General features: G+C 39.9%; 1 protein-coding gene across 1 annotated transcript in view; it reads left to right on the forward strand.

Moving 5' to 3' along the window:
- Positions 1-26,168, forward strand: part of CPNE4 (copine 4) — a 575,473-nt gene that overhangs the window by 145,499 nt on the left and 403,806 nt on the right. Inside the window, exon 2 of the mRNA XM_029214600.1 lies at positions 12,044-12,224. Within this exon, the coding sequence (XP_029070433.1) occupies positions 12,044-12,224 (181 nt within the window). The remainder of the gene's footprint in view (positions 1-12,043; positions 12,225-26,168) is intronic.

Raw genomic sequence — 26,168 nt, forward strand, 5'->3', positions numbered from 1 at the left:
ATAATATTACGGACAGAATCCTGTAACTTTGGAGTTAAAAAGAATACAATTGAATCCTGCCCCCTTCGGTTTTTTTGGTTATGTGATCTAGGAATTTACTTAGATTTTCTGAATCTCAGTTTTCTCATCTGTAGAACTGAAATAATACTGAGTTACCCTTAATAACCCTTAATAACTATTGAAAGGATTGAATGTGATGGTGTAGCTGGCAGCACTGAGCACAGTGCTGGTCACCCAAGTATGCAAAAACAGTTGTTGTGGTTGGTTTCATTGTTGCTGTTATGGTTTTCCTGTGGCACTTATTTCTCTGGCCTCTGCCTGCACTGGAACCTGCAGGTTTTCCTGTGTTCATATTCTCTTCACGGGCAGTGAGGATGGACATCTACAGAACTCCCAGCCCCGGCACACATGGCATCTGTCAGGTTTCCTCATCATCTAATCATGTCTTACACATACCTTGCCCAGGTGCCTAAACATGAGCCATTCAGTCAGTATGTCTTCATGCTGTCAGAGGACCCCTGAAGTTTCTCAGTGTTCATGGGGAGACTGTTTCTTTCCTTTCCAGACTCCTCCACTGAATATAAATTTCTCACATTGTTACACAACAGCAGCCCCACCTTGTACTCTGGTACTATGGAAATTCAACAGGAGAGGGAGGAAGAGAGAGAGGGAGAGAATGAATGTGTGTTTGTGTCCATGTGTGAATACTGACATGCAGATACCATAACTTCCACATAGACTGTGGCTTTCCTCTTCACTGAAGCATCATGATGACTGATATCTGAGATGGATATGTTGTTATCCTCTAGAACAGCCTCCCTTTCCAGCAGTCCTCTCTCCACTCCCCAAATCACACCCACTTTACATAGTACTTCTACCTCAATTCTCATCTCTCATTTGTTTTCATCCATTGCTACCTCAGCAAGGCCATTTGCCACAAAGCTTATGTTTTGCCATTTTGAAAATTTCTGTAGAAACATTATTACACATCAGACATAAAGGCAATATCACATTAGAAAGAAGTTCTAGTTTCTTAAGGAACCTCCATACTGTTCTCCATAGTGACTGCACCAATTTACATTCCCACCAACACTGTAGGAGGGTTCCCTTCTCTCCACACTCCAGCATTTGTTTGTGGATTTTTTTGATGATGGCCATTCTGACTGGTGTGAGGTGATATCTCATTGTAGTTTTGACTTGCATTTCTCTAATAATTAGCGATTTTGAGCATCTTTTCATGTGCCTCTTTGCCATCTGTATGCCTTCTTTGGAGAAATGTCTATTTAGGTCTCCTGCCCATTTTTTGATTGGGTTGTTTGTTTTGATGATATTAAGCCACATGAGCTATTTGTAAATTTTGGAGACTAATCCATATGATCCTACAATCCCACTCCTGTGCATATACCCCCAGAGAAAAACAAGGTCCAAAAGGATATATGCACCTCACTATTCATTGCAGTGCTGTTTACAGTAGCCAAGACATGGACGCAACCTAAATGTCCATCAACAGAAGAATGGGTAAAGAAGATGTGGTACATAAATACAATGGAATATTACTCAGCCATTAAAAAGAATGAAATAATGCCATTTGCAGCAACATGGATGGACCTAGATATTGTCATACTTAGTGAAGTAAATCAGACAGAGAGAAAGAGAAATATGGTATGATATCGCTTATATGTGGGATCTAAAAAAAATGATAGAAATGAACTTATTTACAAAACAGAAACAGACTCACAGACTTAGAGAATGAAGTTATGGTTATGGGGGGAAGGGTGGGGGGGAGGGATCATTAGGGAGTTTAGGATTGACATGTACACACCGCTATATTTAAAATAACCAACGAGGACCTACTGTATAGCACAGGGAACTCTGCTTAACATTATGTGACAACCTAACTAGGAAAAGGATTTGAAAAAGAATAAATACATGTAGATGTATAACTGAATCACTTTGTTGTACACCTGAAGCTAACACAACATTGTTAATCAACTGTACTCCAATACAAAATAAAAAGTTAAAAAAAATATTCTAAGGAGAGCCTCACTCCATTATCTTCCTTCCCCCACCCCAATGTGTGGATGGCAGACATTGTTAATTAATCACACTCTTTCTTGTGCAGTCTGTCTCCGTGCAGTACTGCAAGCATTCACCACTGAGCAACTGGTCCTGGCAAACGAGGAAAAGCCTATGGGCCAAACCTGGGCTTGCTAAGTCCTTTTAGCACCTCTGTGTTCAGTCTCCACTAAAGAGTGGGAAACAGATTTCTCTTATAAAAGAGTCCTGGGCTTCCCTGGTGGTGCAGTGGTTAGGAATCTGCCTGCCAATGCAGGGGACACAGGATCGAGCCCTGGCCGGGGAAGATCCCGCATGCCGTGGAGCAACTAAGGTCGTGCTCCACAACTACTCAGCCTGAGCTCTAGAGCCCGCAAGCCACAACTACTGAGCCCACGTGCCACAGCTACTGAGGCCCACACGCCTAGAGCCTGTGCTCCACAACAAGAGAAGCCACGACAATGAGAATCCCGCTCACTTCGCTCAACAAAGTGTAGCCCCCGCTCACCGCAACTAGAGAAAGCCTGCGCACAGCAACAAAGACCTAACAGAGCCAAAAATAAATAAATAAGTAAATTTATTTTAAAAAGTGAATAAATAAAAATAAAAGAGTCCTGTTTCCATGACTTGCTTTGAGGTGAGGTCCTTGACATCACATTCATGTTGGAAGGTTCTTTTGAGCAATAGCATTCAGTTTTAGTCTTCAGGAGAAACAAAGGAAAATAAAAGAACGCTATGAACAGTAGTTTAATACAATATGTCCAGCACATGTCAGTTATGGTAGCCACCAGCCACAGGTGGCTATTTAAATTTAAGTTAAAACTAAATAAAGTTAAACATTCATTTCCTCAATTGCACTAGCCCCAGCTCAAGTGCTTTTGGCCACTGTACTGGACAGCGTAGGTAAAGAAAATGTCCATCAACACACATATTTCTACTTGGCAGCACTGAACTAAACGTTGTGTTCTGTATCCCCAACACACACGATTCTGTCCTATGCCAACTAAACAAAAGCCTGTTAATGCTAGGATGTTGTTCAAAGCAGAAGCAAGTCTTAAACGAGGTGTAGGAGCAGAACAAGACCCATCAGTAGATCCATTACCATGCTTTTTCAAGGAAATTGGCTTCTGGCTTCATATACTGTCTATAGTTTCTCCTGTTGAACATAAAAATAATGTTGCTCCTTTTTGCTTTTAAATTTAGCCACATATATGAGACCAGAAGCACAAAATCCACTTTGTGAGCCCCTAGCTTCCTGTTAGCATGACATTAATGGAAGAATCCACTCTGTGATTATATTAAAAAGGGAAAATAACTGAACAAAAGAAGACTGGGATTTGATCTTTTTACTGGGTAAATTTAGTTGCCTGAGAAACAGGAGGAAATTATTTCAGTGCCAGAATAATAAAACATCATCTGAATTTGCTTTTTCTCTCTCATTCAGGATCTTTAGTTGCCTTTGGTGTGGTAGGAAAAGGAGTGGCTGTAACAGGGAGGAGACAGTTATTCATACAATTTCCTTTGACATTTTGTTCATGTTTCACTTTTAAAATTTTGTCAGCCTTTGTAATCGTCCAGTTAAATTTGTATATCCAGTTCTTCTCCTAAAAATGGGTGACATTTGAGTGCTATAAAATTAATAGGAATGTGATGCAATGGACATAATTGCTTTCTAGAAAAATCTCATGTTTATGACTCATTGCCAGAGATACAAATGTGAGCCCGGAAGTTCCTAGAACTTCGATATATCTGATTCCTTATGTACATTTTCCCAAGAAAGCTCTTTTTCAGTAAATAGGATCTCTGCTGGATTTTTTTCTTTCGGCCTCTTGGTTGTCTCAAATTAGAAAGTCAGGAAATGACTGAAATAATAATTTACTGCACTTGAGTGATTTGGCATAGTATATTTCAAGAAAAACATTCAAGTCCACATATTGTCAATTTTGAATCTTATTCATTAGCACCATGGCCTTTTGTGGTTCATGTGGTTTTATTTCTGGGTTTTCTGGTGGTGTAGCCCCACCAATGAGAACTCATCTATGCTCTCTGATGAAATCATCCGGGTAGGGGCACTGAGTTCCCAGACCCCTCAACTTGTTGGTGAGGCTACCGTTACAAAGAGTTCCAAAAGTGACTTGGGCTGCTTTGAGAGTAAGGGGAAGAAAGAAAAGTGAATTTTTAAAGGCTGCTAGAGCACAATCTCATTAATGTACATAGTACACCTTAGAGATTTTATTAAGATTGGAACGGGTTTTAAGTTTGCCTTTGCATGATCTAGAAGGAAAATAATTGTTAATCTAATTGAGTGTAAATCATTTTATAAGAAATGGTCAAAAACACAGATTGTGGAGTCCATTAGACCCAGGCTTGATTCCTGACTCTGTCACTTGGCAGCTGTGATTTAACCACCATGAGTCTTACTTTTACATCTATGAAGTGGGGCTGGCAATACTTATCTCAAGAGACTGTCTCAAGAATTCAGTGAAACACTGTCTGTGTAGTTTGTTATTGGTGTCGTTAGTATTAGTGGCTCGGAAAACAAGCTATTTTTAAAAGAGATTTATAGAGCATTATAGGCTTTTCTCCCTTTTTGGCCCTTGTGGGAAGATTCAGTGTTTGTGCTGCCAAACCGGGAGCCGAGGGGGCCTGAGCAGGATGCATCATGATTAAAGCTGTGAGAGGAAGGGAAACAGAGAGCAGGTTAATTTATAAAATAAAGGGTTCTCTATGAAGGAAAAAATAATAAGGAATCTAAAAGTTTCAAGGACTGAGAGAGAAGGGTGCTGGAATTTTGGGGGGATAGGCAGAGGGAGGGGCAGTACAGTGTGACACTCAGGGGAACCAGGTAAGTCAGGAACATTTGGGCAAGTGTTGTGTGGTGCAAGTCCCCAGTTGCCCCTTTTATTGAGAGTCTTCTTTTTTAAAAAAAGTTTTAGAATTGAAGTATAGTTGATTTACAATGTTGTCTTAATTTCTACTGTACAGCAGAGTGATTCAGTTATACATGTATACTTTTTTATATCCTTTTCCATAATGGTTTATCACAGGATATTTAATACAGTTCCTTGTGCTATATATAGTAGGACCTTGTTGTCTAACCATCCTATATATAAGAGTTTGCATCTGCTAATCCCAAACTCCCAATCCATCCCTCCCCCACCCCCTCCCCCTTGGCAACCACAAGTCAGTTCTCTGTGTCTGTGAGTCTGTTTCTCTTTTGTAGGTAAGTTCATTTGTGTTATACTTTAGATTCTACATATAAGTGATATCATATGGTATTTGTCTTTCACATTATGACTTACTTCACTTAGTATGATAATCTCTAGGTCCGTCCATTTTGCTACAAATGGCATTATTTCATTCTTTTTATGGCTGAGTAGTATTCCATTGTGTGTGTGTGAACACACACACACACACACACACACACATACATCACATCTTCTTTATCCATTCATCTACTGATGGATTTCCGCATCTTGGCTACTGTGAATAGTGCTGCTATGAACATTGGACCTCCATACTGTTCTCCATAGTGGCTGCACCAATTTACATTCCCACCAACAATGTAGAAGGGTTCCTTTTGCTATTGAGAGTCTTCTTAAGTAGCTATCCCACAGGGAGGAGAGTAGAGCAGAGTGGTTTAGAGCCTAAATTCTGGACCTGGAGTTCTAGGTTCAAATCCTTATTCATCACACTTGGCTGAATAGTTGTTTTACTTCTCTAAGCTGCAGTTTCCTTCCTGTGAAACGATTCTCCTGGGATCTCATGACTTCATATTGAGTGCTTGGCAGATATATAAGAGCTTGATAAATGTTACATGAACTCAGTGGTATCCTTTTTAAAAAGGACAATAATCGTTTTCATTATTCTTCTGAAGACATTATGAGGCTTAATTCATTTAATTCTCAGGAAAACTCTACAAGTCAGGAGCTATTATTATTCCCATTTCACATGTGATAAAACTGAGGCACAGAGGAGTCAAGTAACTCGCCCAAACTCATACACAGGGAGTAGCAGAGTTTGGGTTAGCATCAAATATTCTGATGCTGGATCCATACTCTTGTCTTCTATACCATCTACATCCCATATGTGAGCATCTGGTTTTCAGATGAACAACTTCTAGGGCAGTTTGCCTTGTTTTATAAATGCTTGGTTTGTACTCAACAACCTTGCATCTCAAAGTGTGGTCCATAGGCAGCAGGATCAGTGACACCTGGGAGCAGAGTGTCAGGCTCCACTCCAGGCCCTTGTAACAGGAACTATGTCTTAACAAGCTCCCCGCGTGATCCATGATCGTGCGCAGCCTGAGAAGCTGCTCCAGGATGTGAACATGTAGGAGATGGGCTGTCTCATTAGTGTCCAGCGCCACGCTTGCCGCCTAAGAATAGATTTACTTTTGATCTAACAGTAGATCAGGAAACGTTGAATAGGAAATAAATTCAGAAGTCAAGGGAACAATACCTGGTTTCTCCTCAGCTGAGTGAATGATGCTCGGGGCCTCTGGATCCACTGCAGCACCAGGCACATAGCAGACGCCCTGTCATATTTCTTGCATCGATATGGAAATGTGTGATAGAGACATCCAGCATAGCAGCCTTCCCGGATGTGCAGTGACGTTTAAAAAGGCCAAATAATGCCGGAGCAAGCAGAACAGAGATTGTGCAGTTATTCTTTTTTTACATCTTTATTGAAGTACAATTGCTTCACACTGCCATGCCAGCTTCAGCTGCACAACAAAGCGAATCAGCCTTATGCACACACATATCCCCACATCCCCTCCCTCTCCCACCCTCCTAGGTGGTCACAAGGTACCAAGCTGATCTCCCTGTATGCGCTTATTCTTAACATAGCTTTAAGACAAGCTGGTCCCCTGTGAACCCGAGCTGATTCTCTTTCCTCTTGAGCTCTCTATTGTCTTGGCATTGTTTTCAGCTCATTCAGAAACTAATTAAGCTTCAGGATCAATTTGTCCTGTTAGAGAGTGTGGATATGCTAAAGGAGTGGTTTTTTATAACTTAAATTATCCAAGTGAAAGGACAATTATAATTTGCTTCTAAAATTGGCCAAAAGTCAGCTTTCATCAAAATAATTCTCAGCAGACATTAGTCTCTGTAAAACCAGGCTATTGTATGAAAGGCAACAAAAGGATTTAAATAGGCCATGGAAAATGTATTGATAATCTGGCCATATTAATCCTGTCTTTTAACAGAGTGTGAAATTACTTGTTTACTCCACTTATCTGGAGCCGGATGTAGCTGATCACTGGTTGACAGAACCATAGTTTGTGATCACCTTTCAGCAGTGAGCTTCAGCTGGGCCAAGGCCAAACGGTCTGAATTCACTGGCCTATATACCATCTCCAAAATCAAGGTCAGGACTGCTGCTACCTCTGGACAGACAGAGGAACTCATGATCTCCAATATGTCCATCTAGGTGTGGCTTTCATTTGTGCATGGACATGGCCTATATCCTGTCCCCCCGAAAGTCAGGATTTGTAGTGGTTTCATCACCAGTCTACAAATATTATTAAGGCGAACACTATTGGGGTAAAGTATAAGAAGTAGTCCCTGCTCTAAAGGAGACTAACCACTGTGGTGAAATAGACCCTGTTGATGCTCTGCCCAATACCCCTTTATCAAGTTAGTGTATCCATCCCCCAGTGCCCAGTGGATATGAGTGTTGGCTGTGAATGTTTCACAGCTGCGCTTTTTCTGGAGACTTGACTGATTGTTCTCAGCCAGTGGGTGGCAGGGACCAAACCTAAGGACTTATGCCGGCCCAACCCTAGAATGAGTGTAAGCCTGAAGGAGCCAAAGGAAGAAACAGTACTCCCAAAGTGAAGTGAGAACCTTGGAGATGGAGTTGCCTTTCAGGACATGGGTCATATAGGGGTTTGGCTCACAGTTCTGGAGGCTGGACATCCCAATCAGAGTTACAGCGTGGTTGGGTGAGGGCTCTCTTCTCACTGTGTTCTCACATGGCAGAAGGGCCCGGGGAGCTCTGTGGTCTCTCTTGTAAGAGCACTAATGCCATTCATGAGGGTTCCACCCTCAGACCTAATCGCTTCTCTAAGTCTCCACCTCCTAATCTCACCACTTTCAGGGGTTAGGATTTCAGCATATGAATTTTGTGGGGGGACACAGACATTCAGACCATAGCACAGGAGGCTAGCCAACAGTGAGCTGTCATTCAGTGGAGGTCAGCCTCTTAGGTCCTTGAGCAGAAGAAGAAGGGGGGGTGAAATCGATGAAAAAAGGAGGAATAAATAATGACCACCCTTTGACAATCATAAACTTTCTTCTCTCATCTAATCCAGCCATGGTATTGGCACTAGATTAATTTTTATCAAATGGTTATTTCATCATGTCTATTTTCCCAGCTCTAAATCCTCCAAGTGTTTGCCTAAAAGAATGATTCATAAAAAATTTTAGATCATATACCCCACTGGTTTAAAAAAGTCTCTGAACATGTGCCCCAATTTCATTTGTTTATTCATTTATAAACGATGTAAATTTACTACCAGCTAATATCTCAGAGTACTATGTACACTTACAGTTTAGGATATATCATTCATGGTTATGGCATAAAATCCATATTTTGAGAAGCTTTCCTAATAGTTTTAAATTATTTTAGACAGCTTTTGGCCTATATGATCAGATTGTCGCTTATATTTTAGTATCTGCCTTCTGATCGGCTAATGTGTATGAATCCTCAGACAAACTACTGATTTGAGAGGTGGTTTTGTGCTCTTAGGTGGAGAGTGTTATGCCCAGACTGTGTGGGCTGCAAAGAGAATGTATTTAAGGGGTCAAGTAGAATCTTAATCCTGGAGTAATAGCAAGAAAATTGAAGAGAGTTCCAGTTGGCAGTGGGAGAATGAGTGATTTAATCTTGAGAGCAGATTACAATAATAATAGCTCTACTTTTGAAGCATCTACTGTATACCTGGCATTGTACTAAGCACTTTACATGTATTATTTCATCTGCCCTTCATAGCAACTCTTCAAGGTAGGTATTATTACAAGAGAGGTTAAGAACCCTGTTCAAGGTTACATAGTGAGTGAAGGAGCCAGGATTTGACCCTGGAAGGAACTGTATGTCTCCTTGACAGTCTTTTTTCCATTACATCCCACAATTAATACTTGGCATTAGAGCAGGTGTTCCATTCTATAGGCAAGCTTGTGTTATACAGAAAGGAGCCAGTGGGTCCTGGATGAAAGGAGCCAGCCTGAAAAGCCTCCCATCTCTGTGACATTCTGGAAAAGGCTATGCAGACAGTAAAAAGATCAGTGGTTGCCAGGAGTTAGGGAGAGATGAATAAGTGGAGCATAGAGGATTGTTAGGATGGTGAAACTACTCTGTATGGTACTGTAATGGGGGGTACACGTTATTATACATTTGTCCAAAGTCATGAAATGTGCAACCCCAAGAGTGGACCCTGATGTGAACTATGGACTTTGGGTGATTATGATGAGTCAGTGGAGGTTCACCGATTGTAACGAAGGTAATGGAGGAGGAAGGTGGCATATGGGATATCTCTGAACATTCCTCTGAATTTTGCTATGAACCTAAAATAGAAAATAGTCCTTAAGAAAAAGAGAGAGAGAGAAAGGGGGTGGACATGGCCATGAGCCTGTAAGGATAAGGCCAGTTAGAAGGGGTAGCAATGCCTCCCAGAGATAGGAGAGGCCACTCAGAACTCAGAAGAGCAGTGTGGATCCAAGGAGCCAACTAATGCTTTGGGAAAGCAGAACTCAGGAAGGATAAGCTGTTCTTATCAAAAAGTTGATAGAGAGTTCACAACATTTTTTCCAACACTGCCTGATACAAAACCATCCTCCTACTAGTCTATTCCTTCTCTGTGCACTTTTTTATAAACTGAAGTTAACATATGCTCTGCCTTCTATTTTGCTCTACTGATTGGCCTGCTCACAATATGTAAAAATAGAGGAACCATCATTTATTAAGCTGTACACTTATGATTTGTGCATTTTCTATATATGAATAAAATTTGTTTAAAAATAGAAAGAATGATTCTGCATGGAGGTTGAAATAAATCAAAGATATTGTCATATCCGCTGTTACTTTGTAGATTCAAACAATTCTCCAGCCAACGTTTTACATATGGTAAAAAATAGCATGGGCTAAAAGATAGAAAACTGGCATTTCAGTATTAGCTCTTCCATTAGAATAACTGTGTGACACGGGCAAGGTTCCAATCCCCTCTCAGCTTGGATTTTCTTGTATGTAAAAAAACAAATGTCCCAAAATCCCTATTAATATTCAGTATGATAGAGGATAGAGCAACTCTCACCCTCAGACTAATCCCACAGCACATATTGAAAGAGAATCCCAACTCCTTCCAACTGCAAACTCCCCTTACCTGATATTTTAGAGCAGAGACTGGGAAACATTTTCTGAAGAGGCCAGAGAGTAGGTATTTCAGGCTTTGCAGGCCATGCAGCCTCTGTTGCAAATACTCTGGGCTGCAATCTATTAAGGCAACCACACACAATATGTAAATGCATGACCAGGCCTGTGTTCCAACAAAACTTTATGTATCAAAGCAGGTGGCAAGCCAGATTGGGCACACCGGCCATAGTTTGTCCACTTCTGTTCTAGGAGATAAATTTCTGGTATTCAGTGCAACTTCCCTTAAGCATATATAGGGAAAAACATGTGTTCATAATAATTAGATAAATAGGGAACTAGAGAGTTGGAATGTGGAAGGGAGGGAGGGCAGAGAGCCTTGTGATGGAGCATTGGGATAGAAAATTCCAGTGACATCTGCCATGAGGGAGGGGCATTGTCAGGTTGGAAAAGGTTGCCTTTGGCATGGAGCTAGCTGCTAAGTTTGGAGAGACCAGCTGGTGTGTGTGTGTGTGTGTGTGTGTGTGTGTGTGTGTGTGTGTGTTTAAGAGGTTATGGTGTACTCAAACCTAGCATGGTGCCAGATACCAAGGGGACTTGCTGAATATTTGTGGAAGAAGGGAAGGGAGAAGGATGGATTATCCTCATTTTATAGATGAAGAAATTCCACTGTGGGACACCAATGCCGTTTCTCATAGGGAATCTACAGGGAAACAGAATATCATGAGAAGGATATTGATTTCACCCCTGAGAGGCTCTGTTGATGTCCTTACAGGCCCAGCCCTCCTCTGAGAAGGAGAGTGTTGGAGGGTTCTGGGGGTTCCCTGTAGCCCTGGGCCTTGGTGATGCAAAGTGTCATTGAAAGGTGACCATGTGAGGACAGGAAGGAGGCCTGCAGTACTTACTTGTGGCTGCTGTTTCCATGGTTTAGTCTTTGTGCTCTCCTTCAAATGGTCACAGTCACATTTCTGACATGGTAGCAGGAGCAGGGAAGGGAAAGGAGAGAATGGACTAATGCACTTGAGGCAGGAGATCAGATGCTGGGTCTCTCTTGGACTTGGTTTGCTGAAGGCATCTTGAGAAACGGAGCCAGGGTTTGGGGAAGGGAAATTTGGACTGTTTCTTCAGGTCAGACAATGTCCTTCTCTGTGCCATCACACAGAAGGAAAAGAAGAGCTGGATTTGGGAGGAATCTGAACAACTTGGAATGTGACTAAACTGATTAACCAACAACTCTGTAAAATTTCACGCAAGCCATGCACTTAATATAGAACTGGATTACAGTTTGCAGTCTGTTGCACTAATTCGTTAATATTATTTCACAGACTAAAAATTTTACTATGCAAATGTATGCAAATCATATAAGAAAATAGTGTTCTTAGCCAAGAGCATTAGCACCTATTGGGTATTTTGGTTGTTTTTTCTTTTGGTTTTTTTTGTTTGTTTGTTTGTTTCACTGGAACTCTGACCCTGCTGTGGAAAGCTAGATAATTAATATATTCAGTACTCAATAGTGTGTGTTGAACATTTTCCTGAAGGGTGACTGGGAAGCTTTTTCCTTTGAAAAATACTGTGGTGATTGGCATCTATTTTTTCCTCTTTTTCTTGCCTAAAACAGAATGAAGAAGATGAGCAACATTTATGAGTCAGCTGCCAATACACTGGGAATCTTTAACAGCCCCTGCCTGACCAAAGTTGAGCTGCGTGTGGCATGCAAAGGCATTTCCGACAGAGATGCCCTTTCCAAACCAGACCCCTGTGTCATCCTCAAGATGCAGTCCCACGGGCAGTGGTTCGAGGTAGGCATGTCCAGTGAAATGGACAGAAGCATGGCGGGAGGAGTGATTTGAAAATATTTTGGCATTTCCTGTCTTCAGGTCGTTTATTTCGGTGAGATGGAAAATTCTAGAAATGAATATGATCACATTTCTGTTTATATCATGATTTTTATTTATTTAAAAAATTTTTATATTATATTGGAGTATAGTTGATTAACAATGTTGTGATAGTTTCAGATGCACAGCAAAGTGATTCAGTTATACATATACATGTACCTATTCTTTTCCAAATTCTTTTCCCACTTATGTTATTACAGAATATTGAGCAGAGGTCCCTGTGCTATATAGTAGGTCCTTGTTGGTTATCTGTTTTAAATATAGCAGTGTGTACATATCAATCTCAAACTACCAGTCTATCCTGCCCCCATACCCTTTCCCATGCTAATCATAAGTTTATTCTCTAAGTCTGTGAGTCTGTTTCTGTTTGTAAATAAGTTCATTTATATAATTTTTTTGATTCCACATATGAGTGATATCACGTGATATTTCTCTTTCTCTGTCTGACTTACTTCACTTAGTATAATAATCTCCAGGTCCATCCATATTGCTGCAAATGGCATTAATTAATTATTTTTAATGGCTGAGTAATATTCCATTGTATATATGTACCACATCTTCTTTATCCATTCATCTGTCGATGGATATCAACATCCATATCATGATGTTTTAATACTGTGGATATTTTGACATTTACCCTTAATTTGTGTGCTCATTTTAGACATAGTAGCCCCTGGGGATGGGCAACAGGGACTGCCTTACAGGGGCCACATCACACATTTATTTTTTGGAGTGAAAACTTAATATTAGCTAAACTTTATTGGGTGCTTATCAAGTGTCAGGTGCTGTTCTAAATGCTTTATGTAAAATAACTAACTTTGTCCATATAACAATCCTATGGGGAAACAGACAGGTGAGGAAACAAAGATTAGGTAAGTGGAAAATCTAATATTTCCCAGTCAAGCTCCAGGGCCTGAGCTCTTTATTGCTATTTTATACTTATGGTGGCCATTGGTGTGGTCTTTGGTGGTTTGTGTGGCAATATTGCATGTTGAACTCTGAAGTTGGGTTCTGTTTGTTTATTTAAAAGTTGAAACAAATTGGATGAGGACTGTTTTTAAGTTGTGGGTTGTTTTGTTGTTGTGTTGTTGTTGTTTTTAATTTTTGTTCTTGGTACGTGGTCTAAGTTAGCAATGTTTTAAAATATCTGGTCTCAGGTGGAAGGCAGGAGAGGGAGGAACAGGGGGTGCAGCCAAGGAAGCAGTTGTTATTGTCTCTAAGGGAACCAGATGCCCAGTGGAATTTGGGTGAGGGGTTTGAATCCATACTGAGTAGATCAAGTGTAGACAAATACCTTGTTTGGATCCCTGAGGATAGACTTGAGTCCTTCTTCCATCTGTTTGCAAGGAGCTGACAGGTGCTCCTCTAGGGGCCAACGTCTTCACTCCACAGCAGGAAGAAGGCTCAGAAGACCTCACAGGTAGCATGTTTACTTACCTGTACATATGTGATAAAAGCCACTTCTCTGAAAGGGTGGTTTGATAGAAGTTGGTAAGCAGAAGAAATTCAGGTGAGAAGGCAACATAACACGCATGAGGGGATGAATGACAGATGGCAGATAGGGGATCTTCATTTAACTTCCAGCTCATCCAGGTCTTATATTATAAATATAAAACAGCATTCACAGACATCTTAATGTGTAATGTCTTTTTTTTCCCTTCTAAATATTCTCCATGACTTTGTTGGTGGGCTTTACTGTCTTTTAGTTTTTGTTTAACAAAACTAAATGGAATATCTACATTAGGATAATAGGACCGTCTTGGATAATTAGAGAAAAAGACTTCATCTCCTGAGACCCCCCCTTACATAATTTATTTATTATTTGTATATATTTCTTTTCAGTCTTTTCCTTCTGGCATTCATATTCTTACATGATACTTATCAGGCACATAAAATTTTCTTTCCTGATTTTATTACTTAGTAGTATATGTTTTTTTCCATATTGTTATAATATTCATAATTATAATTTTTAAGACTGCATAATATCCCATCAAGCAGATTTATTTGATCATTTTCCTATTTTTTTCACTTTGAAGTTGCTTTCAAAACTACCCTATTTTGGGCTTCCCTGGTGGTGCAGTGGTTGAGAGTCTGCCTGCTGATGCAGGGGACACGGGTTCATGTTCCGGTCCAGAAAGATCTCACATGCCACGGAGCGGCTGGGCCCGTGAGCCATGGATGCTAAGCCTACGTGTCTGGAGCCCGTGCTCCGCAACAGGAGAGGCCACAACAGTGAGAGGCCCGTGTACCACAAAAAAAAACAAACACACACACACACACACAAAACTACCCTATTTTAAATAATGCTGCAGTAAACATCTTTGAGCATAAGGCTTTTCCCTTCTTTTTGGATGAGTTCCTAGGAGGTAGTCTGTCAAAGTGGAACTAGTGGAACAAAGGATAGGACACTTTGGGGGCTTTTGATACATTTGCCAAATTGCTTTTCCAAAGTGCTTTTCTACAGAGTTACTTAAAGTGTGTTTGCCCACAGCTACCAGCCTGCAAACATTTTGTTACCAGTGCACAATGAGATAAGAAGCTTGTGCCACATTGTAAACTGATTCACTGCTTCCTTCATCTAGAAAGTCTTACTCTTTAAAAGTAGTGTCAGCTGAACTTCCAGCATGCTTAGTGATATGACTGATTTATACTGTGGAACTTTGAGAAGCACTTCTCTAATAAATTTTAACCTTAAGGCTATACATTTAGGATATAGTTTGGAAAACAGAGCCCACACCAGGTAGCTAATAGAAAAGATTTTATTCAATAACTAATAACAAAGGAGTTGGGAATCTTGAGAAACTAAGTAGGAACTGTGAGGAAATCCAGAGATTAACAACGGGAAGCTGCTACTTGACTTAGGGTAGAGCAGTGATATACTGAAGCTAGCTTGTAGAGGCTTGAGAGAGTCAATTGTTAAATCTTCAGGAATTTTGCTAGCCTGGGTATAAGTATTTACACCACAGACATTGGCAAACATTTCAAATCAGAACTTTCTCCCCACCAAGAGAACCGGTTGCTAAGCATTTACCAGCACACCACTGGGAGAGAGGGACAAAAGGAGGTGTTAGTACCAGCTGGACCATCGAGCAGAAGCTGGATCTGTGGAAGGAGGGCCTATCTAATGGTAGCCAGCAAGGTAGAGGAGATGCAGGTAATGCTGGAAACGTTGCCTGAAAGGGAGATGAGGAAGGGGTTGTCATCTCAGGTCTCCCATCCATGCCTTCCAGTGACCACACCCCTGGTGGAAGCCAGTTGGCAAGGTTCCAGGGAAGAGTCCAGAACACACTTGAAAGCACAGAGGTAACTGACAAGCACATAGACCTTCTGACAACTCACAGTAACTGGGAGAATCATGTACTCAGTCATGAAGTAGTCCATATTTATTTAGTGCTAACACCTACTTTTTGGTGCAAGTTCAGTGTGTGGTCCTGTGCTCAAACTGAGAAGCACCTGACAGTCTATTTAAACCACACACCTACTACCTTCTATGTTTAGTGAAAACTGGCAAACATGGCCATTGCCCTGGGACATAACTGATGCACATTTTCCTGTATCTGTCCCTTAGAATATGTCTGGAATTACAGAGAGATTTCTATGTGCAGAATTACAGAATTCAGAGAAAACAATGCAGAAGAGGATTCATGCCCGCTGTGTCAGTTCCTGAGTGTCTTTGTTATGTGAAATCTGGTAAATGACTAAGTGAAGAAAAAAGAAAAACCTGAGAGGCTAAACTGATTTGCATAATAAAGAGATTGTTGGGGGTGTAAGGATGAGAGAGAGAAAAACAAGGTGAGCTTCTTTTTCAGAGTTTTGAAGTTTGGCAAAAGAGCCTCTCTGGAGATCAGCACTGTCCACTAGAACTCCCTACAGTGATGGGCATGTTCTCTGCCTGTGCTGGCCAGTAGGTAGTCGACAACCAGAGGTGGCCACTGAGCAGTTGAAAGGTGGACTGTATAACTGAGGAACGGAAAAGTTTAATTATTGAATTTTAATTAATTAGAGGGTAAATAAGTAGTTGGTGTGATTTCGAAGTCTCCATGGGTGGTACAGAATTTGGCTGGGTGGGGAAAAGAGGAAAGGGAGTTTGTTAACACATTACTACCATAGGCTGTTGCTTTTACAGCTGAACCTCTTTTGGGGAAGACATACCTAGAGATTGATATTTCTTTGTTATTACTTGTGATTTCTGGCCTGTGCATTTTGTTGTTGTTCTTGTTGTTTGTTTTTTTGTTTTTATCTGTTTCATCTTTTTTTTTAACATCTTTATTGGCATATAATAGCTTTACAATGGTGTGTTAGCTTCTGCTGTATAACAAAGTGAATCAGCTATATGTATACCTGTGTCCCCATATCCCCTCCCTCTTGCGTCTCCCTCACACCTTCCCTATCCCACCCCTGTAAGTGGTCACAAAGCATTGAGCTAATCTCCCTGTGCTATGCAGCTGCTTTCCACTAGCTAGCTATACATTTGGTAGTGTATATATGTCAATGCTACTCTCTCACTTCGTCCCAGCTTACTCTTCCTCCACCCCATGTCCTCAAGTCCATTCTCTACGTCGGAGTCTTTATTCCTGTCCTGGCCCTAGGTTCTTCAGAAACTTTTTTTTTTTAGATACCATATACATGTGTTAGCATACGGTATTTGTTTTACTCTTTCTGATTATCTTCACTCTGTATGACAGTCTCTAGGTCCATCCACCTCACTGCAAATAACTCAATTTCATTTTCTTTTATGACTGAGTAATATTCCATTGTATATATAAGCCACCTCTCCTTTATCCATTCATCTGTCGATGGACACTTAGGTTGCTTCCATGTCCTGGCTATTGTAAATAGAGCTGCAATGAACATTGTGGTACATGACACTTTTTGAATTATGGTTTTCTCAGGGTATATGCCCAGTAGTGGGATTACTGGGTCATATGTAGTTCTATTTTTAGTTTTCTAAAGAACCTCCATACTGTTCTCCATAGGCGCTGTATCAATTTACATTCCCACCAACAGTGAAAGAGGGTTCCCTTTTCTCCACACCGTCTCCAGCATTTATTGTTTGTAGATTTTTTCATGATGGCCAATCTGACTGGTGTGAAGTGATACCTCATTGTAGTTTTGATTTGCATTTCTCTAATGATTAGTGATACCAAGCATCCTTTCATGTGTTTGTTGGCAATCTGTATATCTTCTTTGGAGAAATGTCTATTTAGGTCTTCTGCCTATTTTTGGATTGGGTTTTTTGTTTTTTTGATATTGAGCTTCATGAGCTGCTTGTATATTTTGGAGATTAATCCTCTGTCAGTTGCTTCATTTGCAAATATTTTCTCCTATTCTGAGGGTTGTCTTTTCGTCTTGTTTATAGTTTCCTTTGCTGTGCAAAAGCTTTGAAGTTTCATTAGGTCCCATTTGTTTATTTTTGTTTTTTTTTCCATTCCTCTAGGACGCGGGTCAAAAAGGATCTTGCTGTGATTTATGTCCTAGAGTGTTCTGCCTGTGTTTTCCTCTATGAGTTTTATACTGTGTGGCCTTACATTTAGGTCTTTAATCCATTTTGAGTTTATTTTTGTGTATGGTGTTAGGGAGTGTTCTAATTTCATTCTTTTACATGTAGCTGTCCAGTTTTCCCAACACCACTTATTGAAGAAGCTGTCATTTTCTCCATTGTATATTTTTCCCTCCTTCATCAAAGATGAGGTGACCATATGTGCATGGGTTTATTTCTGGGCTTTCTATCCTCTTGCATTGATCTATATTTCTGGTTTTGTGCTAGTACAATACTGTCTTCATTACTGTAGCTTTGTAGTATACTCTGAAGTCAGGGAGTCTGATTCCTCCAGCTCTGTTTTTCTTTCTTAAGATTGCTTTGGCTATTTGGGGTCTTTTGTGTTTCCATACAAATTGTGAACATTTTTGTTCTAGGTCTGTAGAAAATGCTATTGGTAGTTTGATAGGGATTGCATTGAATCTGTAGATTGCTCTGGATAGTATAGTCATTTCCACATTGTTGATTCTTCTAACGTATGAACATGGTATATCTCTCCATCTGTTTGTACCTTCTTTAATTTCTTTCATCAATGTCTTATAGTTTTCTGCATACAGGTCTTTTGTCTCCTTAGGTAGGTTTATTCGTAGGTATTTTATTCTTTTTGTTGCAGTGGTAAATGGGAGTGTTCCCTTAATTTCTCCTTTAGATTTTTCATCATTAGTGTATAGGAATGCAAGAGATTTCTGTGCATTAATTTTCTATCCTGCTACTTTACCAAATTCATTGGTTAGCTCTAGTAGTTTTCTGGTAGCATCTTTAGGATTCTCTATGCATTGTATCATGTTGTCTGCAAGCAGTGATGCAGTTTTACATCTTCTTTTCCAATTTAGATTCCTTTTATTTCTTTTCCTTCTCTGATTGTTGTGGCTAAAACTTCCAAAACTATGTTGAATAATAGTGGTGAGAGTGGGTAAGCTTGTCTTGTTCCTGATCTTAGTGGAAATGGTTTCAGTTTTTCACCATTGAGAATGATGCTGGCTGTGGGTTTGTCATATCTGACCTTTATTATGTGGGGTAAGTTCCCTCTGTGTCTACTTTCTGGAGGGTTTTTATCATAAATGGGTGTTGAATTTTGTCAAATCGCTTTCTGCATCTGTTGAGGTAATCATATGGTTTTTATCCTTCAGGTTGTTAATATGGTGTAGTACATTGATTGATTTGCATATATTGAAGAATCCTTGCATTCCTGGGATAAGCCCCACTTGATACTGGTGTATGATCCCTTTAATGTGCTGTTGGATTCTGTTTGCTAGTATTTAGTTGAGGATTTTTGCATCTATGTTCATCAGTGATATTGGCCTGTAGTTTGCTTTTCTTGTGACATTTTGGTCTGGTTTTGGTATCAGGGTGATGGTGGCCTCATAGAATGAGTTTGGGTATGTTCCTCCCTCTGCTATATTTTGGAAGAGTTTGAGAAAGATAGGTGTTAGCTCTTCTCTAAATGTTTGATAGAATTCGCCTGTGAAGCTGTCTGGTCCTGGGCTTTTGTTCGTTGGAAGATTTTTAATCACAGTTTCAATTTCATTGCTTGTAATTTATATTTTTTATTTCTCCCTGGTGCAGTCTTGGAAGGTTGTGCTTTTCTAAGAATTTGTCCATTTCTTCCAGGTTGTCCATTTTATTGACATATAGTTGCTTGTAGTAATCTCTCATAGTCCTTTGTATTTCTGCAGTGTCAGTTGTTACTTCTCCTTTTTTGTTTCTAATTCTTTTGGTTTGAGTCTTCTCCCTTTTTTTCTTGATGGATTGGGCTAATGTTTTATCCATTTTGCTTATCTTCTCAAAGAACCAGGTTTTAGTTTTATTGACCTTTGTTATCGTTTCCTTCATTGCTTTTTCATTTATTTCTGGTCTGATCTTTATGATTTCTTTGCTTCTGCTAACGTTGGGATGTTTTTTTGTTCTATTTCCTCTAATTGCCTTAGGTTTAAAGTTAGGCTGTTTATTCGAGATATTTGTTGTTTCTTGAGGTAGGATTTCATTGCTATAAACTTCCCTTGTAGAACTGCTTTGCTGCATCCCATAGGCTTTGAGTCATCGTGTTTTCATTATCATTTGTTTCTAGGTAATTTTTGGTTTCCTCTTTGATTTCTTCAGTGATCTCTTGGTTGGCTATTAAGTAGTGTATTTTATAGCCTCCATGTGTTTGTATTTTTTACAGATTTTTCCCATAATTGATATCTAGTCTGATAGCATTGTGATCAGAAAAGATACTTGATATGATTTCAATTTTCTTAAATTTACCAAGGCTTGATTTGTGACCGAAGATATGATCTCTCCTGGAGAATGTTCCATGAGCACTTGAGAAGAATCTGTATTCTGTTGTTTTTGGATGGAATGTCCTATAAATACCAATTAAGTCCATCATGTTTAATGTATCATTTAAAGCTTGTTTTTCCTTGTTTATTTTCATTTTGGATGATCTGTTCACTGGTGAAAGCTAGGTGTTAAAGTCCCCTACTATTATTGTGTTACTGTCAATTTCCCCTTTTATTGTCGTTAGCTTTTGCCTTATGTATTGAGGTAGTCCTATGTTGGGTGCATAAATATTTACAATTATTATATTTTCTTCTTGGATTTATCCATTGATCATTAAGTAGTATCCTTCTTTGTCTGTTGTAATGGTCTTTATTTTAAAGTCTATTTTGTCTGATGAGAATTGCTACTCCAGCTTTCTTTTGGTTTCCATTTGCGTGGAATATCTTTTTCCATCCCCTCACTTTCAGTCTCTATGTGTCCCTAGGTCTGAAGTGGGTCTCTTGTACACAGCATATATATGGGTCTTGTTTTAGTATCCATTCAACCAGTCTACGTCTTTTGCTTGGACCATTTAATCCCTTTACATTTAAGGTAGTTATTGATATGTATGTTCCTATTACCATTTTCCTAATTGTTTTGGTTTTGTTATTGTATGTCTTTTCCTTCTCTTGAGTTTCCTGCCTAGAGAAGTTCCTTTAGCATTTGTTGTAGAGCTGGTTTGTTGGTGCTGAATTCTCTTAACTTTTGCTTGTCTGTAAAGGTTTTAATTTCTCCATCGAATCTGAATGAGATCCTTGCTGGGTAGAATAACCTTGGTTGTAGGTTTTTCCTTTTTATCACTTTAAATATGCCCTGCGACTCCCTTCTGGTTTGCAGAGTTTCTGCTGAAAGATCAGCTATTAACCTTATAGGTATTCCCTTGTATGTTATTTGTTGCTTTTCCCTTGCTGCTTTTAATATTTTTCCTTTGTATTTAATTTTTGATAGTTTTTTAACATGTGTGTTGGCGTGTTTCTTTGGATTTATCCTGTATGGGACTCTACTTCCTGGACTTGGGTGGCTATTTCCTTTCCCATGTTAGGGAAGTTTTCAACTATAATCTCTTCAAATATTTTCTCAGTCCCTTTTTTTTTTCTCCTCTTCTTCTGGGACCCTTATAATTCGAATGTTGGTATGTTTAATGTTGTCCCAGCGGTCTCTGAGACTGTCCTCAATTCTTTTCATTCTTTTTTCTTTATTCTGCTCTGTGGTAGTTATTTCTACTATTTTGTCTTCCAGGTCACTTATCCGTTCTTCTGCCTCAGTTATTCTGCTATTGACTCCTTCTAGGGAATTTTAAATTTCATTTATTGCATTGTTCATCATTGCTCGTTTGCTCTTTAGTTCTTCTAGGTCCTTGTTAAACATATCTTGTATTTTCTCCATTCTGTTTCCAAGATTTTGGATCACCTTTACTATGATTACTCTGAATTTCCTCTTCATTTGTTTTGTCTGGTGTGTTTTTACCTTGCTCCTTCATCTGCTGTGTATTTCTCTGTCTCCTCATTTTGTTTATTCTCCTTTTCGCAGGCTGCAGGTTCACAATTCCCATTGTTTTTGGTCTGCCCTGAGTGGCTAAGGTTGGTTTAGTGTGTTTGTAGGCTTCCTGGTGGAGGGGACTGGTGCCTGTGTTCTGGTGGTTGAAACTGGATCTTGTCTTTCTGGTGGGCAGGATCGCATTCGGTGGTGTGTTTTGGGGTGTCTGTGAACTTATTATGGTTTTAGGCAGCCTCTCTGCTAATGGGTGGGCTTGTGTTCCTGTCTTGGTAGCTGTTGGCAAAGGGTGTCCAGCACTGTATTTCCTGGTTGTTGAGTGGAGCTAAGTCTTAGTGTTGAAATGGAGATCTCTGTGAGAGCTTTCACTGTTTGATATTACGTGGGGCCAGGGGGTCTCTCATGGACCAATGTCCTGAACTCAACTCTCCCATCTCAGAGGCTCAGGCTTGACACCTGGCCGGAGCACCGAGCCTCTTTTGGGAAGTCTGAGGCCTTCTGGTAGCGTTCAGTAGGTGTTCTGTAGGAGTTGTTCCACCTTTAGACGTATTTTTGATGTATTTGTGGGAAGGAAGGTGATCTCCACATTTTACTCCTCCACCATCTTGAAGGTCCCTGCCAAAGCAATCTTTGTGGAAGTCCAGGAGTCCAGCAGAGAAGTTCCAGCACAGCCCTTTTGGGAAGTCTGAGGTCTTCTGCCAGCATTCACTATGTGTTCTGTAGTTGTTCCATATGTAGATGTATTTCTGATGTATTTTTGAGGGGGAAGGTGATCTCCACGTCTTACTTCTGCCATGTTGAAGGTCCCCCTGTGCTTTTTGTAATAGCATTATGCCCCTGTTATGCCCTAGTTTACAGCTCAGGTTACTGCTGCAATAATTATAACTACCTTCTGATGCCCAGCTCATATGCAGGGGCACTGCTTGCTTTTTAAATGGGCTGTAGCCTGTTTGCAGTGGAAGAGAACATTTGATTCCTAAAGTGTATCATAAAAATGTAAGGCTGATAGTTAGACTCAAAAGGACCTACAATCCGACCTTCTGTGCTGTTAATGATATTAAGAGTCAGTAAGAATACATAGTAGTTTGTGTCTTTTAATCCCTTTCCCTGATGTTTCCCCTTCCCGCTTCCATCTCCTCACTGGTAACCACTAGCTTGTTCTCTGTCTCTGTGAGTCTGTTTTTGTTTTGCTATATACATTCCTTTGTTTTATTTTTTAGACTCCACATGTAAGTGATAACATACAGTATTTGTCTTTCTCTGACTTATTTCACTAAGCATAATTCTCTCTAGGTCCATCCATGTTATTGTAAATGGCAGAATTTCATTGTTTTTTATGGTAGGATAGTATTTCTTTGTATATATATACACCACATCCTTTTTATCCATTAAGGATATATGTACAGCACAGGGAGTTATAGTTATTATTTTTTAGTAACTTTAAATGGAGTATAACCTATCAAAATACTCAATCCCTTTGCTATAACCCTGAAACTAATCTAATATTGTAAATCAACTGTACTTCAAAAAGGAGTTGATGAGGATAAATCTGTGTCTCTGAAATACTGGGAATCAATTGTTCTGAAATGTAGAACAGATTGTTGCTCTTTGCAGACCAGCAGGGTTTGGAGTGTATGTTTGAGGGCTGAGGAGATGGAGAGGATGCTTTTTGTTTCCTCTCAGAGTATAAAGATGAGATGGTAAACCTTCTGGTAAATCTTTAATGACCATGATTGTAACTGTCAAAAAGGAAGGAAAGGAAAACTTGTAGCTTGGAAATGCATTCCCAGTGGAGAGTTTCAGACCTATCATTTAATTTCCCTAATTTAATTCATACCCATTTTTAAAATCCCCCTGTACCTGCTCCTGGCCATTTAATGGTGACAGTATATGGTACAGTTCAGTGTGCTGATAATTTAAAACACATTTTGTCTTCCAGTGAAGGCTGGAAATATTTCCCCCTGGCTTCTAGTGAGTGCTGATATTCACTAACTCCCAGGCACTAAACTTCATATGCAAGTGGAATAAATTAACACTTCTCAGGGATTCACAAGGCAAGAGCCCTTATGAACTGGAGCCTTTTATTCAGTTCTCTGGGCACCTGGATGCTCTCCACTCCTGATACTGTGGCCCTTGGCAGAGATCTTGTAGATGGCAGAGTAATTGTTCTCATTGGAAAAAGCCAAATGATTGCCCACACTACTAGGATGTTGCCAATCACCTTTAATTCCAGTTTTCCATTTAATCTTAATACATAGTTATTGAGTTCCTCCATAGGAAGCTCTAAGTAATTCTCAGGATGAATTACCTTTGGATCAATTCCAGATGAAAACATGTTATGATGAATCACATGCTTTGGTGGATTGTTGGTAATAATAATTGTTAGTAATAATTAGTGTGGTTATATCTAACACATTACTTATCAGTGGATGTTAATGCAAGATTATTATTGTTTATAATAATAATGTATCCATATAATACTTTACATTCACAAAGCCCATCTACTTAAATTATTTCACTTACTTCTCATAATAACCCTGTAAAAAGGTGGCACAGACATTGAAATTAACCCTAGCACATACTGAGTACTATGTAAAAGACATCTTTTGTGTCCTCAAAGACCTCAGAGTTTAGTAGAATGCAGCCCATCTCAGACCCAGAGGCCTGGAGCCATAGATGGTCATGTGAACTTGAGAAAGGGGGCTCAAATCAACGTTTTAACTTAAACCTTTTCCTTTCCTTCAATGTGTGGTGGATAGACCATTTCAAGTGTGCCTTGGCTACCTATATATGGGGTGGAACTAAAAATCAATCATTCCTCCATCCCTCCACTATTCCCCATCTTCTCTCCCCACTCCCCATCTATACAGATGTAGTGTCTGGATACCATCTGATCCAGCATCCCTACTGGCAGTACACAGGAGAAATATGGGTCCATGGTGGTGGCCTTGCCCACTCCCAAATAAGTGGGCTATGAACTTTTTTCAGCAATTCTTTGTTGGCTAGAGGGCTCATGGAGGAGTTCTGTGGAACACGTTTCTTTCATGCTTGGGTAAATAGTGAGGCAGCATCCTTTTGTGTATGGAGCTAGGAGGACAGAGTCCAAAATAGCAGTTTCACCTATACCTGAGAGTTTCAATTTCCTATTGCTCCAAAATGCTAGAATTTTATGAAAATGAGTCAGACAATATGAACATTTAGGTGATAACAAAATAAAGTAGCCATCTCTAATTGTTGATACCAGCTATGTATTTGTCGTTTTACATATTTTCCTTCTAATCCTCACAACTACCCTGCAATGCAGACTTTATTAACCAGGTAAGGAAACTGAGGCTTGGGCAGAATTAATAAATCACCAGGTCATACAACTAGTCAATAGTAAAGCTGGAATCTGGTTGATTCTAAAACCCATATTATCTCTATTTTACCAGAGGTCACGAATTTAAAGCTAAAGGCCTCTATCTAATTTCCAGACATAGTTTATCTGGCCTTCATGTGTTTAAACAAGTTTTGTACTGGTTGACGAAACTTAAAGATCAGGGGATTTTTCATAAAACTCCAGGTTTTTTCTTTTGCCAGGAAATCTGGCAACATGGAGCCTTTAGTTCTTGTACAGTGATGGTCAGCAGCTGCTCCTACCCAGAATCCAAGGGTGTCCTTGTGCTCACTCCTAGGCAGCCTCCTTCACTCACTGGGATGGCTCCAATGGCCCCTGGAGATGTTTGAGTTCAGACCACGCTCCTGCAGTCCCTGGGCTGGGCCTCTGAAACATAGCTAACCTCTCAGTTGTGGACTCAGACAAGAGCTGAAAAATTAAGTCAATTAAAGCATTCCCTCTGGATATCACAAACAAGCTCCTTTCTCAAAAGATTTTCTGTTCACAGTTTGTTGACTGGCAGTGTTTGAGTGGTTAACACCAAGCATGATGGATGATAAAAAACAACAGTTTTCTTCAGTTGTTCACAGGGTTTCCACTGTGGTTTCACATCACACTCCCATTTGGGAAAACTTTGATGTTGCTTTCCACCTCCCCCTTAACATGTCCTAATGAGAATAATTTCTATTCTTAAAAAAAAAAGGAAGTTGATTTTGGTGATATTAGAAATCTTATCCTGAGCACTGAATAGAAAAGAAAAGAAAATGAAATATTAGAACCAGAAAATGTTTCCTTCCTGCTGTTGGAAGTTACTTCCCCGTGACCAGAGACTGTGGTGCTATGATGCTCACTCCAAAAATGATGCACTTGGATGAAAGGGAAGATTACTGGATTGTGTAATATGTGACTAAGTAGCCTTCTTATCATTGAAATCTCCAAGTTGTCAATGTTATAATGTCTGAGAGCAGAATCACACAAGATAGGAAATTTGAGGCTACAAATGAGAAAAAGAAACAATTTGAACTGAAATCCTGTTTCCACTGCTTATTCTCTTGGGGGCCTGGAAGATGATTTATCAGCTGGAAGGATAATGTCAGGCCTCCTACAAAGAGGAGCTTCACTGTGATGTGGGCTTCAC

Source organism: Monodon monoceros, unplaced genomic scaffold (genome assembly GCF_005190385.1).
Source record: "Monodon monoceros isolate NGI ecotype Baffin Bay Population unplaced genomic scaffold, NGI_Narwhal_1 Super_Scaffold_11, whole genome shotgun sequence".
Classification (NCBI taxonomy): domain Eukaryota; kingdom Metazoa; phylum Chordata; class Mammalia; order Artiodactyla; family Monodontidae; genus Monodon; species Monodon monoceros.